The sequence below is a fragment of the Theropithecus gelada genome, chromosome 13 (assembly GCF_003255815.1).
Source record: "Theropithecus gelada isolate Dixy chromosome 13, Tgel_1.0, whole genome shotgun sequence".
Taxonomy (NCBI): domain Eukaryota; kingdom Metazoa; phylum Chordata; class Mammalia; order Primates; family Cercopithecidae; genus Theropithecus; species Theropithecus gelada.
Genome location: NC_037681.1, coordinates 59,212,782 through 59,231,726, shown reverse-complemented (window position 1 = coordinate 59,231,726; position 18,945 = coordinate 59,212,782). Strand labels below are relative to the sequence as shown.

The following is an 18,945-nucleotide window of genomic DNA, read 5'->3' as shown; positions in this document are numbered from 1 at the left end:
CTCTGGATGCATGTATTTTTTTTTTTTTCCTGAATCTCCTGAGAGTAAGTCGCAGATATGACGCTTCTTTACCCTGAATACTTTAGTATGATTTTTCTAAGAACAAGGACATTCTCTTACATAACCACAGTACAGTGATCAAAATGAGGACATTTAACACTGATACAATTATATAATTCACAGTCCATACTCAGATTTGAACAATTATCTCAATAATGTTTATTTTTGCTATATTTTCCTGATTCAGGATCCTATCATGGATCATATATTACATTCAGTCATGTGTTCTTAGTCTCCTTTGATCTAGAACAGCTCCTCATCCTTTGTCTTTTAGTGACCTTGATATTTTTAAAGATTATTTTGTAGAATGTCCATTCATTTGGGTTTAGTATTTCCCCATGATTAAATTTAGGTTATACATTTTTGGCTGGAGCATCACAAAAACGATCTTGATTTCTCAATGCATCATATCAAAAGGCACATGGGCCCCGTGGTGTTGGTTTGTCCCATTATTGGCAATGTTAACTTGTTCACTTGGTAAAGTGATGTTTGCTAGGTTTCTCCCCTGGATAATTACTATTTCTTTTGTAGTTAATAAGTCACTTATAAAGCAATATTTGACATGATTTTAAAATCCTTTAATATCCCACTAGTTTTAGCATTATTCGTGGGCTTTTAAAATAACATCTTTTGAGGCCTACCCTGTGCTGAGCTTTTTATGTATGTTAGTAGGTACTTCCTCCTCCCATGCCAGACTCTAGCTGGCTACTCTTTGTTCCTATGTGGTCTTGTATCCATAGAAGCTAAACTGAGCCCATAGAAACCCCAGGATTACTACTTTTGCTTTCTTCCTTGAAGCCTAGACTAGAAGCAGATCTCAGCTGCCCTTCTTTCTCCTTTTTCCCTAGACTGTCACCCCTGTTCCTCTTAGTTCTTCCCAAAAAGGGGTGTTTATCATTCATGAGTAAGAGCTTCCAACCCATTACTGCTTCTATAGGATAAAAGGCAAATGAATTTTCCTTTTTCTCCGTCTACCAAAGACAGTTCCCAATCCTGGATGTGGAATGGTAATCACCAAGGAATTAAGATATTAGCCATTGTTCTGTTGTTTAGGAAGATAAGCATAGCTCCCTAACATTTTATTTCATCTTCCCAGTATTGAGAGATGTAAAGCTAAGAGAATGGACTTGTATTTTATAGACCTGGGTTCAACTCCAAGGCTCTCATAAAACCAGCTAATGATCTTGAGCAAGTTCTTTATCATCTCTGTGCCTCAGTTTCCTTATCTATAAAGTGGAGTCATTTAGAGGAATATAATACAAACCCACAAGGATAGTGCCCAGCTAGTAAGTACAGATCTGTGATTCTAATTAAAATATGTCTAACTCAAAAATTTGTGTTCTTTTTATACATCATACCAACTGATAATTCCCATTCCCTTATTCCATTAAATTATGGAACAAGAAAATTCCTTTGAGGTGGGGCACGGTGGCTCACGCCTGTAATCCCAACACTTTGGGAGGCTGAGGCAGGAGGATCACATGAGCCCAGCAGTTCAAGACCAGCCTGGGCAATATATTGAGACCTTGTCTCTACTACAAATGTTTTTTAAAATTAGCTGAGCATGGTGGTTGGCACCTGTAGTCCAGCTACTCAGGAGGCTGAGGGGGAGGATTGCTTGAGCAACGGGATTCAAGGTTGCAGTGAGCTATGATCGCACCAGTGCACTCCAGTCCCAACAGAGTGAGACCCTGTCTCAAAAAAAAGAAAATCCCTTTGGTATCTCTTTCAAAATTTTGGAGTTTTCTTTTAAAATTATCACTGAATCTAATCCATGACTTTCTAATTTTAAGCACAAAGGTTATGAAAGTTCAGAAAGTACCTTTGGGACCTCCTTTTTAAGGAAGGAGAATGGAGGACTTGAGGTCAGGAAACATGACTCTGCCACCAGCTTCTGTATGGTACGGGGCTGATTGCTTAGCTTTTCTGAGCTTCTGGTTCTGTTTTTGTTTTTGTTTTTGTTTTAAAGTCCTTACAAAAATTAGCCAGGCGTGGTGGCGCACGCCTGTTTGGGAGGTTGAGGAATGAGAATCTCTTGAACCCAGGAGGCGGAGACTACAGTGAGCCAAGATTACACCACTGCACTCCAGCCTGGGCAACAGAGCAAGACTCCATCTCAAAAAGAAAAAAAAAAGCCTTGAACTGGTTGATCTCAATGTTCTCTTTCACCTTTCAGCAAATTAAATAATGTTTCCTAGCTCAATTTTTAAGGCATGTTCTAGTTTTTCTTTGAAAAAATTAATAATTGGTCATTTAAAATATATTATTGATTTGGCTGGGCACAGTGGCTCATGCCTATAATCCCAACACTTTGAGAGGCTGAGGCCAGAAGATTGCTTGAGCCCAGGAGTTCAAGACCAGCCTAGGCAACATGGTGCTGCCTTGTCTCTTAAAAATTTTTTTAAATTAGCTGGTGTGGTGGTATGCACCTATAGTCCCTGCTACTCAGGAGGCTGAGGTGAGAGATCATTTGAACCCCAAGGGCCAAGGCTGCAGTAAGCCATGATCATGCCACTGTATTCCATCCTGAGCAAAAGAGTGAGACCCTGTGTCAATAATAATTTAAAAAAACAAAACTATGTTCAATTTTCTTTTTTCAATTAGCTGATCCTTTCTTCTTTTTGAAAAGTCTGGCTTTTTGGAGTCTTGGCAAAGAAAAGTGATTCCTGCTCCACCTTGCTCACCCAACCACACCCTTTTTTGTGCAGCCTGTTTCTTCCTTTTTTTCATTTTTGACCAACATGGCATTCACTCCACTAGAACAACATTGTTTCAAAACTGCTTTTTTCTTTCTTTTTTTTTCCTTTTGAGATGGAGTCTTGCTCTGTTGCCTGGCTGGAGTGCAGTGGCGTGATCTCGGCTCACTGCAACCTCCACCTCCTGGGTTCAAGCAAGTCTCCTGCCTCAGCCTCCCAAGTAGCTGGGATTACAGGCGCCCACCACCACCACCATGCCCGGCTAATTTTTTTTTTTTTTTTTTTTTTTTGTATTTTTAGTAGAGACAGGGATTCCCCATATTGGTCAGGCTCGTCTCGCTCCTGACCTCAGGTGATCCGCCCATCTCAGCCTCCCAAGTAGCTGGGATTACAGGCACCCACCACCACCACCATGCCCGGCTAATTTTTTTTTTTTTTTTTTTTTTTGTATTTTTAGTAGAGACGGGGATTCCCCATATTGGTCAGGCTCGTCTCGAACTCCTGACCTCAGGTGATCCACCCATCTCAGCCTCCCAAACTGCTGGGATTACGGGCATGAGCTACCACACCCAGCGGAAACTGCTTTTGTCCCTCTTCAAACTTCTCATATAGAAAGGCCGGGCGCGGTGGCTCAAGCCTGTAATCCCAGCACTTTGGGAGGCCGAGACGGGCGGATCACGAGGTCAGGAGATCGAGACCATCCTGGCTAACACGGTGAAACCCCGTCTCTACTAAAAATACAAGAAAATTAGCCGGGCGAGGTGGTGGGCGCCTGTAGTCCCAGCTACTTGGGAGGCTGAGGCAGGAGAATGGCGTGAACCCGGGGGGGCGGAGCTTGCAGTGAGCCGAGATCGCGCCACTGCACTCCAGCCTGGGGCACAGAGCAAGACTCCGTCTCAAAAAAAAAAAAAAAAAAAAGAAAGTTTCCCTTCCTTGGTACCAACTATAGTTATTTTGTTCCAATTAAACTGTAGTTAGGGCGATAGGTCATTAGGAGGGCCTGAGAAGAAAGGACAGCAGTCTTTGAAGAGTTAGTCACCCCAACAATATACTATTGCTTTTAAAAGAGCTGAGGCGGCCAGGCGTGGTGGTTCACGCCTGTGTCCCAGCAGTTTGGGAGGCTGAGGCTGGTGGATCACAAGGTTAGGAGTTTGAGACCAACCTGACCAACATGGTGAAACCCCATCTCTACTAAAAACACAAAAATTAGCTGGCTGTGGTGGTACGTGCCTGTAATCCCAGCTACTCAGGAGGCTGAGGCAGGAGAATCGCTTGAAACCAGGAGGCGGAGGTTGCAGTGAGCCGAGATCACGCCACTGCACTCCAGCCTGGGTGACAGAGCAAGACTCTGTCTCAAAAATAAAACAAAATAATAAAATAAAAGAACTGAGGCTTGTAGTACATCCTACAGAACTACATCATTTACCAGGTCACGGATAGATTAGGAGATTGTGACTGGGGAGATTGTGAGGGTCTATGAATAGACTCCACGGGTGTTATTGAAGACATTACAATCACATTTATTTTTCAGGGAAAATCCATCACTTATCATTTTCTCAAAGGAACCTAAAGGTTCAGCGAGTCACTGTTATAAAAATGCTGGTGAAAGTTGTGGTCTCTGTCCATTGATTGCCATAGGTTAGTGTTACCTGGACTAACAGCATATCTCGTTCATGATTTGATTGAATCTAGGAGAAGTTTCTAAAATGTATTTGACTTTGAATTTTGTTTCCAGAACGCAAGCTTTCAATAAATATTTGAAGGGTAAAAGAGGCGAAGGAACAAGGAGAGTAAAAACTGGCCTGTCTGGGTCTTTCTAACAGGGCAGGAACCTGCTCTTTAGGTCATTGTTCAAGCAAAACTTACTTCTGATGAGGCTAGATTTTCTGGGAAACTAAATGAAAAAAGTGGGCTGGGTGTGGTGGCTGTAATCCCAGCACTTCGGGAGGCTGAGGCAGGAGGATTGCCTTACCCCAGGAGTTCAAGACCAGCCTGGGCAACACAGTAAGACCCCGTGTCTACAAAAAATAAAATAAAATTAACCAGGCATGGTGGTGCATGCCTGCAGTCCCAGCTACTCAGGAGGCTGAGATGGGAGGATCACTTGAACCTGGGAGGTTGAGGCTGCTGTGAACTGTGATCACACCACTGCATTCCAGCCTGGGTGACAGAGCAAGACCCTGTCTCTAAATAAATAAAGAAAAAAGTTCATTTCAGTACATTAAATGTTAACATCTATGCTATTAAATCAAACCAACACTCACCTAATTCACAGGCAAATTGTATATGGTATAAATATACAATAAAATACATCAACAAGGTATAAATATCCTTCTCATTTTTACCTTTCTTTCTTTCAGGGGTTAGCAAGTCAGTCATCAAAACAATGTCCATCATGGATTTTGAAAAGGTGAATCTTGAATTAATAGAGGCCTTATTAGAGTGGATTGTGGACGGAAAGCACTCCTACCCTCCAGGTAACTGCTTCTTTATTCAGGCCTGAATGATCCACAAATGAAACACTCAGTCCTTGGCTAAATGGGAGTCTACTTATGATTGTTTGAATTACATGCAAACTCTTTGCACACAGGCTACACGGCAGTGGGGTTAAGAGCACAGGCTTTGCAGTCTGGTAAACCTCCCAGCTCTGCTATTCAGGAATCTTGTAACCTTGAATAAAGTCCTTATCTTTTTGTTTGTTTGTTTGGTTGGTTTTTTTGTTTTTTTGAGATGGAGTTTCGCTCTCTTTGCCCAGGCTGGAGTACAATGGCATGATCTCAGCTCACCGCAATCTCCGCCTCCCAGGTTCAAGCGATTCTCCTGCCTCAGCCTCCTGAGTACCTGGGATTACAGGCATGTGCCACCACACCTGGCTAATTTTGTATTTTTTAGTAGAGACAGGGTTTCTCCATGTTGGCCAGGCTGGTCTCAAACTCCCGATCTCAGGTGATCTGCCTACCTCGGCCTCCCAAAGTGCTGGGATTACAGGCGTGAGCCACCATGCCCAGCCTAGTCCTTATCTTTTCTATGCTTCAATTTCCTTGTTGTGAAATGAAGACAGTAACAAATCCTGTTATGTAGAACTATTCTGGGGATTAAAAGAAACCATAGGTAAGGCACTTAGCACAGTATAGTTAAGGCCCAGTAGATACTACCCCTAATACTGGTGAGATTATAATTATAATAATACAGGCCAGGTGTGATGGCTCACACTTGTAATCCCAGCACTTTGAGAGGCCAAGGCAGGTGAATCATTTGAGCCCAGGAGTTTGAGATCAGCCTGGAAAACCCCATCTCTACAAAAAAATGCAAAAATTAATCAGGCATGGTGGCACATGCCTGTAGTCCCAGCAAGGGGTTGGAGTGGGAGGATTGCCTGAGCCTGAGAGGTGGAGGCTGCCGTGAGCCATGGTTGCACCACCGCACTCCAGCTTAGGCAACAGAGAAAGACCCTGTCTCAAAAAAAACCAGAAAAAAACCACACACCACGTTTTGTATGTTATATGTATTACATACTGCATTCTCTTTTGGTTTTTGTTTGTTTGTTTTTGTTTTTTCTTGAGACAGGGTCTCACTCTGTTGCCCAGGCTGGAGCGCAGTGGCATGATGGTGGCCCACTGTAACCTCTTCCTCCCGGGTTCAAGCAGTCCTCCGGCCTTAGCTTCCCGAGTAGCTGGGACTGCAGGTGTGCACCTCCACACCCGGCTAATTTTTGTGTTTTAGTAGAGACAGGGTTTTGCCATGTTGGCCAGTCTGGTCGTGAACTGCTGACCTCAGGTGATCCGCCCACCTTGGCCTCCCAAAGTGCTGGGATTACAGGCGTGAGCCACTGCACCTGGCATACATACTGTATTCTTATAATAAAGTAAGCTAAAGAGAAGAAAATGTAACTTAAAAAGTTATAAGGAAGAGAAAATATATTTACTATTCATTAAGTGGAAGCAGATTATCATAAAGGTCTTCATCTTTGTTGCCTTTACATTGAGCAGGCTGAGGAGGAGGAAGAGGAGGGGTTCCTCTTGCTGTCTCAGGGGTGGCAGAGGTGGAAGAAGTGGAAGGGGAGGCAGAAGAGGGATGCATGCTCATTGCAACATTAAGGAAACATATTATAATTTCTGTCTGCCTTTGCTCTTTCATTTCTTTAAAAATGTTCCTATATAGTACCAATCCTTCCCCTGTTTGCTTTGGTTTCAGTGCTGTATCATAGAATGGTCCATGTCATAATAGAAGTTAAAAGTAGTCTTGAACCTTTCTGCCAGATTGTCTAATGTCAGTTTGTTTGCTGGCACTGCTGCTGCTTCTATGTCTTCCTCATTGTCTGGCACTGGTTCGGAAGCATTCATCTCCATCAAGTCGTCTTCTGTTAATTCCCCTGCTGTGGTGTTTGCTGGCTCTTGAATTTCTCCAAGATCCATATCTTGAAATCCTTCACCACTGCCACCATCTCCCCACCTTTATTCTATATCCATAATCTCTTTTATGATTTTCTCAATTGTCTTATAAATCCTGTGCAGTCATGTACATCTGGACACAGCTTTGTCCAGCATCAGTTTATTGTTTTAGGCTTGATGGCTTTTGCACTTTTTTTTGTAACTCCCGTGGCATCTTCAAGGGAATAATCCTTCCAGACATTCATGATGTTCTCTCTATCAGAATTCTCTTTTGTAGCATTGACAGTCCTTTCCATAAAGTACCCTGTATAATGAGCCTTAAAGGTCCTCATGAACTCCTAATATAGAGGCAAAATTAGAGACGTGTTTAGGGGCAAGTAGACCACTTCAGTGTCTTCGATGTTGAACTCATGGGGTTCTGGGTGGCCAGTGGCACTGTCCAATATGAAAAGAACTTTGGCAAGGTACTTCCTGATTCCAGGGACAAAGCATTGATGGAACCAGTCCAGAAAAGGGGTTCCCACTGGCCAGCCTTTCTTTTACAACCAGAACACTGACAGCTGGTGTTTCTTCTTTCCCTTCAAGACCAGGGGTTAACTTTATAGACAGGGCAGTGCTGATCATGAACCCGACTACATTTGCACAAAAGAGTAGAGTTAGCTTATCCCTTCCTGCCTTAAATCCTGGTACTCATTTCTCTTCCTTACTAATAAATGTCCTTTGTGGCATTTTTTTTCCAGAAGAGGGCACTTTCATCAGTTATTTGAAACCTTTTCAGGCAGATATCGTTTCTCCTCAATGATTTTCTTAATGGCATCTGGGAACTCATCATCTGATGCCTCTTGGTCAGCAGAAACTGCTGCTTCTGTTATCTTGATATTTTAAAAGCCAAACCTCTTTCTAAAATTATCAAACTATCCTTTGCTGGCATTAAATTTCCCAGCTTTAGATCCTCCCTTCCATTTGCTTTAAGTTGTCATATAATACGTTGTTTTTTCTTGAATCGTATAGGTATGCCTTATAGCAATCTTGCACCCACATAAAAACTACATTTTCAATGAGATAAAAAGGTATTTCTCAAAAAGCACAGGGTTTTCACACTTGCTGGCGTAGCTGCAGTGACAGCTTCACAAATTTCTTTTTCTTCTTTCACAATGGCCCTTACTCTGGATTCATTTATCTGGAAATGGCAGGCAACCACAGTTACAGACCTCCATCTGCAGTACATATTCAGCAATTCACCTTTTGCATGTAATATCATGACTTTTCTCTGCTTCTCGGGAGTACTTACAGCATCACTAGTGGCACTTTGTATAGGTCCATGATGTTATTCAAGGTTTACAGTATTCCACTAAACACAATGAAAAATGCACAAGAACCACAAAGATCACTTTTTACTGTAATATATAATTTTCTGACAAAGCAAATGACTTACTTGGAGATGATTAGTGTCACAATACATTTTTTAAGTGGATTCTCACAACACTTGAGCTCACTGCAGTAGCAACAGGAGGTGGCTACAAAATCATTTTTTTAATAAAGTTATTACACCAGTATACTGCACTATAGTTCACTGTATTCAGTTGTGATTTAATACTGCTTTTTTTTTTTTTTTTTTTTTTGAGAAGGAGTTTCGCTGTTGTTGACCAGGCTGGAGTGCAGTGGCGCGATCTCGGCTCACCGCAACCTCTGCCTTCCAGGTTCAAGCGATTCTCCTGCCTCAGCTGGGATTACAGGCATGCGCCACCATACCCGGCTAATTTTTATTTTTTTAGTAGAGACGGGGTTTCACCGTGTTGATCAGGCTGGTCTCGAACTCCCAGCCTCAGGTGATCTGCCCACCTCAGCCTCCCAAAGTGCTGGGATTACAGGGATGAGCCACTGCACCTGGCCTGATTTAATACTGCATTTTTACATTTGTTCACCTTTCTCTAGATGCATATGGCACCAGGTATGGTCCATAAGTGTGTGTGTGTGTGTGTGTGTGTGTGTGTGTGTGAGTTTTGATAAATTTAACTCTTTATAATAGGTTTGTGTGTATTTTATGATATACTATTTCATGATATAAATAATAAAATAGGCTAGTATCTATAGGTGTCTTATGCATTCATGACATGTCTCTTTCTTAATTTTTTTCATATTTCTAGGCTATGCAGTTTGTGTGCTAGTTTTTTTCAAATTGTCACAAATCTCCAAAAATTTTCCAATATATTCATTGAAAAAAAATTGTCAATGAGTAGACTCATGCCGTGCAAACCTGTGTTGTTCGAGGATCAACTGAACGCTTATTATGGTTAAACACTATTACTACTACTGTACACAGAGTAATCACTACTTTTCTCCACTCACTGTCTTCCCATCCCGAGAGCCTTCTTAACTTCACTTGCAGTCCCTTGTCCCTAGAATTAATACTCCAAATCTTCTCTTAACTAAATCCTTTATTTTCTTCAGGTTTCTTCTCAATTTACCTCTACAGACCACCCTATCTGTTATCTTGCCCTACTCCCCTTACTCTATCATAATATCTAAAAATAGGCTGGGTGCTATGGCTCACGCCTGTAATCCCAGCACTTTGGGAAGCCGAGGCAGCCGGATCACTTGAGGTCAGGAGTTTGAGACCAGCCTGGCCAACATGGGGAAACCTCATCTCTACTAAAAATACAAAACCTAGCTGGGCATGGTGGCGGGCGCCTGTAATCCCGGCTACTCAGGAGACTGAGGCAGGAGAATCGCTTGAACTCAGGAGGCGGAGGTTACAGTGAGCCAAGATCGTGCCACTGCTCTCCAGCCTGGGCTACAAGAGCATGACTCCATCTCAAAAAATAAAATAAAATAATTCATTTTAATTGTAGCACTTAACAATGTCTGAAATTAGAATTTTGCATACTGACTACCTCCTTCAATAGGATGTAAGCTCCTTAAGAGTAGAGATTTCAGCCAGGCGCCCTGGCTCACCACCAAGCAACAAGAGCAAAACTCCGTCTTAAAAAAAAAGAAAGAAAAAGAATAGACTGTTCTTGTTAACCACTATATTTCTCGGACCCTAGAACAGTGCCTAGAATATTTAGGTACAGAGTAAATGTTTGTTGCATGAATAAATGAATGTAATCATTAAATGGAATAATAGATCAAAAAATTACTTTATGTGGGCTGGGCATGGTAGATCATGCTTGTAATGCCCACCTTGGGCACTTTGGGAGGGCGAGGTGGGCGGATCACCTAAAGTCAGGAGTTCAAGACCAGCCTAGCCAACATGGCAAAACCCCATCTCTACTAAAAATACAAAAATTAGCCAGACATGGTGATGGGCACCTGTAAGCCCAGCTACTTGGGAGGCTGAGGCAGGAGAGTCATTGAACCCAGGATGTGGAGGTTGCAGTGAGCCAAGATTGCGCCATTTCACTCCAACCTGGGTAACAGAGCAAGACTCTGTCTCTTAAAAAAAAAAAAAATATATATATATATATATAAAATATATATATTTATGTGGTCATAAAGAAGAGAAATGGGAATGGCTGCTTTTTTCTGCTTACACTTTAATCATTACATGGTTTTCTTTTCCTTTTTTTTTTTTTTTTTTTTTGAGACAGAGTCTCTGTCACCCAAGCAATGGAGGTGCAGTGGCGCAATCTCAGCTCTGCAACCTCCACCTCCTGGGTTCAAGCAATTCTCCTGCCTCAGCCTCCCGAGTAGCTGGGACTATAGGCATGTGCCATCACACCTGGCTAATTTTTGTATTTTTAGTAGAGATGGGGTTTCACAGTGTTGGCCAGGCTGGTATCGAATTCCTGACTCAGATAATCTGCCTGAGTCGGCCTCCGAAAGTGCTGGGACTACAGGCGTGAGCCACCACACCCGGCCCATTGTGTGGTCGTCTAAAGAGACTTGTGAGCCATAAAAAATTATTTAAATGCCTTATTTTTACTTGGCAAGTAGTGAGTATTGGCTAATGCAGTATCACTTCACTGGACTGAATATCTTGTTTCTTTTTTTTTTTTTTGAGACAGTCTTGCTCTGTCACCTAGGCTGGAGTGCAGTGGCAGGATCTCGGCTCACTGCAACCTCTGCCTCCCAGGATGAAGCAATTCTCCTGTCTCAGCCTTCCAAGTAACTGGGACTACAGGTGTGCGCCACCATGTCCCCCAGCTAATTTTTGTAATTTTTTTTTTTGTGTGTTTGTGACAAAGTCTCGCTGTGGAGTGCAACGGTGCGATCTCGGCTCACTGCCTCTGCCTCCTGGGTTCAAGTGATTCTCCTGCCTCAGCCTTCCGAGTAGCTGGGATTACAGGTGCCCACCACCATGCCTGGCTAATTTTTTTGTATTTTTAGTAGAGACGGGGTTTCACTATGTTGGCCAAGCTGGTCTGGAACTCCTGACCTCAGATGATCCACCTGCCTTGGCCTCCAAAAGTGCTGGGATTACAGGCGTGAGCCACCGCGCCCAGCCTATGTTGTTTCATTCCAAAGGAGAAGACTATTGTTGAAAAAAATCGGCCGGGTGAGGTGGCTCATGCCTGTAATCCCAGCATTTTGGGAGGCCGAGGTGGGTGGATCACCTGAGGTTGGGAGTTCAAGACCAGCCTGACAAACATGGAGAAACCTCATCTCTACTAAAAATACAAAATTAGCCGGGTGTGGTGGTGCATGCCTGTAATCCCAGCTACTCGGGAGGCTGAGGCAGGAGAATTGCTTGAACCCGGAGGTGGAGTTTGCAGTGAGCCAAGATCACGCCATTGCACTCCAGCCTGGGCAATAAGAACGAAACTCTGTCTCAAAAAAAAAAAGAAAAGAAAAAGAAAAAAATCAAGCATAGCAAAAAAATCATAAATGAAGAAGAAATGTTAGAAAAGTACCTAAATTTTGTAATCCCAGCTCCTCGGAGGCTGAGGCAGGAGAATTGCTTGAACCCAGGAGGCAGAGGTTGCAGCCAGCCAAAATTGCACCGTTGCACTCCAGCCTGGCAGCCTGGGGGACAAGTCTCAAAAAAAAAAAAGAAAGAAAGAAAATTACCTAAATTTAAAGCAGAGTAGATATAGTGACTAGGAAGTCAGTGACATATGTGACATATTTGTGAACATTAAAGATATCCCGGACAGATGAGGCACATAAAAATATAGACAAAATTTTCAATTCACATATAATAGTGTGTTTTATCATTCTTTAATTTTGTGGCTTTTTTTTCTTTGTATTTTTCTTTTTGCTTATCTTCTCTTTTAATAAATAATTTTTAAAATTTTTCTTTTTGAGACAGAGTTTCACTTTGTCTCTCAGGCTAGAGTTCAGTGGCCCGATCACGGGTCACTGCGGCCCCAACTTCCTGGCTTAAGCAATCCTACAATTTCCATCAGCGTCTCGAGTAGCTGGGACCACAGGCATGTGCCACCATGCCCTACTAAATTTTTAATTTTTTGTAGAGATGGTGTCTCCCTATGTTGCCCAGACTGGTCTCAAACTCCTAGGCTCAAGCAGTCTTCCCATTTTAGCCTCTCAAAGTGCTGGGATTACAGGCATGAACCACCACACCTGACCTCAATAAAATTTTGTGGCATTTTAGCAGAGAGGATCATGGGGTATGTAATGGAAAGAACATGGATCTGATGCCAGAAACCCTAGGTTTGTGTCCAAGCTCCATGCTTACTAACTCTGTGACCTGAGTCTGAAGTTACTGAGTCACTAGTAGGGGTACTAGTAGCCTTCTTTTTTTTTTTTTTTTTTTTAATTGAGACGGAGTCTCGCTCTGTGGCCCGGGGTGAAGTGCAATGGCACAGTCTCGGCTCACTGCAACCTCCACTTCCTGTGTTCAATTGATTCTCGTGCCTCCGTCTCCTGAGTAGCTGGGATTACAGGCATGTACCACCATGCCAGGCTAATTTTTGTATTTTTAGTAGAGATGGGATTTCACCATGTTGGTCAGGCTAGTCTCGAACTCTTGACCTCAAGTGATCCACCCACCTCAGCCTCTTAAAGTGCTGAGATTACAGACCTGAGCCACTATGCCTGGCCACTAATAACCTTCTCAGTGGATGGCTATGAGGATTAAATGAGATAATATACGTGAGCATTCTTTGTTACTATGAAGTATTTTTTTTAAAGGCTGTAAGATCTCTTTCAGCCTTCATCAGAGTTCCAGTTTTGTGATAATTCAGATTCCTCATTTATTTAGTGGGAAGGAGAACTATGACTGAATAATAGGTTATGAGTTCTCTGCTGACAGATGCTTGTTTTGTATCCCATTGCACTTCACATGGAGCTGACGTAGGTACCCAATAAATATTTGTGGGAATAAAGGAGAGGCTGGTGAAAACAGTACCATTTTTCTCCCTGAATAAAGCACAAAAGAAGGTGACTATTGTTGAGTGAGTGACTGCTCTTCACACAGAAATATACTATAATCAGTTTTCATGCTTATTTTCTTTAATGTAAAATTTAAAAGCCCATAAACTGTTAATATGATAGGGTTAGTTAATGGGCTGTCTCTAAAATATATCTGAATTTAGATTACCAGATTGGCCAGCCAGTTATAGTTTCCTTTTCTCATTTCCAGTAAAATGTTTATGGATTTTATTTATTAATAGAGAGAATAGTCTTCCTGTCTTATAAGGTTAGGAGAATACCTCTTCCTATAGAAATTTAATGTCAAGGCCAGGTGCAGTGGTGCATGCCTGTAGTCCCAACTACTCGGGAGGCTAAAGCAGAAAGATTGCTTGGGCTCAAGAGTTCAAGACCAGCCTGGGCAATACAGTGAGACCTCATCTCTAAAAAAATAAAAAAAGAAAGAAATAGAAAGTAGCCAGTGGGGCCAAGTGCGGTGGCTCACGCCTGTAATTCCAGCACTTTGGGAGGCCAAGGCAGGCAGATCATGAGGTCAGGAGTTCGAGACCAGCCTGACCAACATGGTGAAACCCGTCTCTACTAAATATACAAAAATTAGCCGGGTGTGGGGCGCGCGCCTGTAATCCCAGCTACTCAGGAGGCTGAGGCAGAAGAACCGCTCGAACCCAGGAGGCGGAGGTTGCAGTGAGCCAAGATCACATCATTGCACTTCAGCCTAGGCAACAGAGCAAGACACTGTCTCAAAAACAAACAAAAAAAATAACCAGTGTACTGAAAAAGTGTATTTAAAGAGCTTAGTAGGCCAGGCACAGTGGCTCACGCCTATAAACCCAGCATTTTAGGAGGCTGAGGTGTGTGGATCACTTGAGTCCAGGAGGTTGAGACCAGACTGGGCAACATGGCAAAACCCTGTCTCTATTAAAAACATAAAAAATTGATGGCGCATACCTGTAGTCCCAACTACACAGGAGGCTAAGGTAGGAAAATCACCTGAGCCTGGGGAGGTTGAGGCTGCAGTGAGCCGTGATCATGCAACTGCACTTCAGCCTGGGTGACAGAGCAAGGCCTTGTCTCAAAAACTAAAAATTAAAAAAAAGAGCTTAGCTAATAATTCTTGGCATTATACTGATAGACATTATACTTTTCCACACCTCAGTTTTTCTGGTTATAGAAGGATAAATCTCCATTTTGTTCTTATTAAGTCAGAGAATATATAAAACATGTAATTTTTTATTTCTTTAAATCCTCTGGGACTTTACAAAGAAAATAAAAATGATAGTGAAAATTTCTTTTTTCTTTTTTTTTTTTTTGAAAAGGGTCTCGCTCTGTCACCCAGGCTAGAGTGCAGTGGCACAATCTTGGCTTACTGCAACCTCCACTTCCCTGGCTCAAGTGACCCTCCTACCTCAGCCTGCTGAGTAGCTGAGACCACAGGCGAAATTCTCAGATTATTGCATATTTTGGTTAAAAACAGCTTTATAATCTATATTAGTGTTTCATTTACTTCATTTATCATATTGATTGTTTTTTAAAAAAAAATTTCATTGTTTCTTTTCTGTGCCTATGCTTACCCACATATTGATTCTTTTTATCTACCCAGGTGCTATACTTGTATTTTTACCAGGACTAGCAGAAATCAAAATGCTTTATGAACAGCTACAGTGTAATTCTCTTTTCAACAACAGACGTAGTAATCGGTAAGCTAATAGCTTTCTGTATTCTTAATCATCCATTGCAGTTACCTGTAAAGATATCACCCTCTTTGGACCCTGGAAGAGTGCGACTCTTCGAGCATACATTTGTTTCTGCCAGCTGGAAATGAACAAACCTATTTGCTGCGGGAAATCAGTTATTCCCCTTTTATTAAAGAAAAATATTGACCAGGTGTGGTGGCTCATGCCTGTAATCCCAGCACTTTGGGAGGCCGAGGCGGGTGGATCACCTGAGTTCAGGAGTTCGAGACCAGCTTAACCAATGCAGAGAAACTCCATCTCTACTAAAAATGCAAAATTAGCCAGGTGTGGTAGCGGGCGCCTATAAACCCAGCTACTCGAGAGGCTGAGGCAGGAGAACAGCTTGAACCTGGGAGGCGGAGGTTGCAGTGAGCCGAATTCACACCATTGCACTCCAGCCTGGGCAACAAGAGTGAAACTCCGTTTCAAAAAAAAATTCTCTTCACATAGCATAGTGACTCAGCAAATTTGCATGTAATTTTAGATGTCAGAGCCCCAGAGAGTGGGGGAGGGTGGGGGAAAGGCAGCATTAGTAACAACAAAGAAGTCCTACCATTATAGGAGAAAATCATCTTCAGTAGTTCTGATTCCAGGAGCAAGACACACTAGGTGTGTTTTCATATTTAAGAAGAGAACTATTTGACAAATGAACACTCCCTAAAAATGTAAGAATGAAGTTTCTGAGGTTACATCATTGTTATCGCCTCTCTTCTCTCTCTCTCTCTCTATTTTTTTTTTTTTTTTGAGACGGAGTCTCGCTCTGTGGCCCAGGCTGGAGTGCAGTGGCATGATCTCGGCTCACTGCAACCTCCGCCTCCCAGATTCAAGTGATTCTCCTGCCTCAGCCTCCCAAGTAGCTGGGATTACAAGCTCTTCTCTGTATTTAAAGGAAGAATGATTCTTTGCTGGTTAGTTTGCACTAGGCTTGTTGCTTGTAGAATATCAATTATTTATTCCTCCTCATTATTTATTACTGAATTACACTCCAGCATTTTTCCCAAGTTGGTATGAGGTTTTTGGTTCCTAGAACTAAGTAAATATTTTGTCAAAATCAGAAAGGACTTTACCATTTATTTATTTATTTTTATTTTATTTTTTGAGACAGAGTCTCACTATTGTCACCCAGGCTAGAGTGCAATGGCGGGATCTCAGCTTACTGCAACCTCTGCCTACTGGGCTCAAGTGATTCACCTGCCTCAGCCTCCCAAGTAGCTGGGATTACAGGTGCCCCCCAACACACTTGGCTAATGTTTGTATTTTTAGTACAGACGAGGTTTCACCATGTTGGCTAGGCTGGTCTCGAACTCCTGACCTCAGGTGATCTGCCCGCCTCAGCTTTCTAAAGTGCTGGGATTACAGGTGTGAGCCACTGCGCCTGGCCAAGACTTTACTATGTAGAAAAGCTGGGCTCCGAGTACAGATTGTGGAGAAGTTGCTAATACCCGAAGTCATAGTAGAAATTCACCCACTGAAATCCAGTTTCAGTGCTATGTGCTAGAATACTTCATGTGCTTTTATTTCCTTCCAGATGTGTTATTCACCCACTTCATTCATCGTTATCCAGTGAAGAGCAGCAGGCTGTGTTTGTAAAACCTCCTGTAGGAGTAACTAAGATTATAATTTCCACCAACATTGCTGAGACATCCATAACCATCGATGATGTTGTCTATGTCATCGATTCTGGGAAAATGAAAGAAAAGAGGTATCCCGTCTTGTGGTGATGTAAGAGAGGGGCTAAAAATGCTTCATTTAGGGAGACACAGTTGTTAATGGCTAATGCTATTAAGCTATATGGGTTACTGTATGAAAAAATACTTTATGAAAACTGCACGTGGATGCGTGAGTGATTCTGTAGCCAAGAGCATGGAGCTTAACATCAAATGAGGATGAAAAGTAATGAATTGCTTTTTCTCTCTTTTTGTCATGTGATTTTATATGTGCTTGTATGAAAAAGGGTTAAATAAAGAAACTGTGTAGTTTGGGAAACTCTGCACTTGATGCCACTTAAATCAGCACTAGCTGCTCCTACCAGGGACTCAACTATCCCAGAATATACAGAGCACTGTGTCCTTCTACAGGAGGAAGGTGGTTCATCTATTCTGTCCATGCCAAGCAGTCTTGGCCACATTTTTATAAAATGACTCAATTTTGTATTTTCTTTTTCTTTATAGATATGATGCCAGCAAAGGGATGGAAAGTCTAGAGGACACTTTTGTGTCTCAAGCCAATGCTCTACAAAGGAAAGGCCGAGCAGGCCGTGTTGCATCTGGGGTCTGCTTCCATTTATTCACTAGCCATCACTACAATCACCAGCTTTTAAAGCAACAGCTACCAGAAATACAAAGAGTGCCACTGGAACAGCTGTGTCTAAGGTGACATCTGGTTTTTTGTGTTTTGCTTCCAAAAGGTCTAAATGTTTCTCACTCTATTAAGTTCCATGTTTTCCTTTTACTTCTAGAAGATATTTGGCTAAGAATGACTGCCAATAATCTCATTTATTTGCAAAGAAAAAGATCCTTAGTGTTACCTTTACCATTCCTTTTAAATTTCTGCACATAAAGATCTCTTACATTGCAGAGCATGGCCCTAAAATAGAGCTTAAGAATATATATGTAGGGCTGGGCGTGGAGGCTCACACTTATAATCCCAACACTTTGGGAGGCTGAGGAGGGTGGATCACCTGAGGTCAGGAGTTCGAGACCAGCCTGGCCAACATGGTGAATGAAACTCCATCTCTACTAAAAATACAAAAATTAGCTGGGTGTGGTAGTGCACGCCTGTAGTCCCAGCTACTTGGGAGGCCGAGGAAGGAGAATCTCTTGAACCCGGGAGGCAGAGGTTGCAGTGAGCCGAGATCGCGCCACTGCACTCCAGCCTGGGCAACAGAGCGAGAATTGTCTCTAAAAAAAATAATAAATAAATAAAATAAAAATGAAATTTAAGTAAGTGAATTACTGCCAATTCATGTCTTAAAGTGAACTACATTAAGTGAGAAAAGGCAAGGTACCAAAAATATACATGTTAATAAAAATGTGAAATTGTATGTTTATAAGTTGGCAACTTAAAAAGGAGCTGTATGTGAAGTAAATAAAATTTTATGTATGTTACACTTTTCTTTAAGTTGCTGATATTCATAATTTGTTTTTTTAAAATGAGAACTCTTTTTCTGGATGAAGTTCATAATTTAAAACACTAGTTTTTGAAGAGCTATCACAAGGCAGGACACAATGCAGATTAATTTTATAAACAATGACTGCAACTTTGGGCCAGGCGTGGTGCCTCATGCCTGTAATCCCAGCACTTTGGGAGGCTGGGGCAGGCAGGTCACCTGAGGTCAGGAGTTCGAGACCAGCCTGGCCAACATGGTGAAACCCCATCTCTACTAAAAAAATACAAAATTAGCCAGGTGTAGCGGCACAGACCTGTAATCCCAGCTTCTCAAGAGGCTGAAGAAAGAGAATCACTTGAACTTGGGAGGTAGAGTTTGCGGTGAGCCAAGATCACACCATTGCACTCCAGCCTGGGCAATAAGAGTGAAACTCCATCCCCAAAAAATAAATAAATAAATAAATAAATAAATAAACAATGACTGCACCTTCAGATGTGCGAAGGAATAAGTGGATCATTTAAAATTTTTTAATAAATGCCTTTAATTGTATAGCAGTCAGAACTATCTAAGCTATTCATGTCCAGTTTTTTATTAAGGTAAGAATACTTAATATGAGATCTACC

The 18,945-nt window shown here is 42.1% G+C and overlaps 1 protein-coding gene across 2 annotated transcripts in view; it reads left to right on the top strand.

Moving 5' to 3' along the window:
* Positions 1-18,945, top strand: part of DHX57 (DExH-box helicase 57) — a 76,603-nt gene that overhangs the window by 32,404 nt on the left and 25,254 nt on the right. For both annotated transcript variants that reach the window (XM_025354927.1, XM_025354926.1), the window contains exons 13-16: positions 5,117-5,233; positions 15,081-15,177; positions 16,742-16,915; positions 17,385-17,585. In XM_025354927.1, coding sequence (XP_025210712.1) covers positions 5,117-5,233; positions 15,081-15,177; positions 16,742-16,915; positions 17,385-17,585 — 589 coding nt within the window. The remainder of the gene's footprint in view (positions 1-5,116; positions 5,234-15,080; positions 15,178-16,741; positions 16,916-17,384; positions 17,586-18,945) is intronic.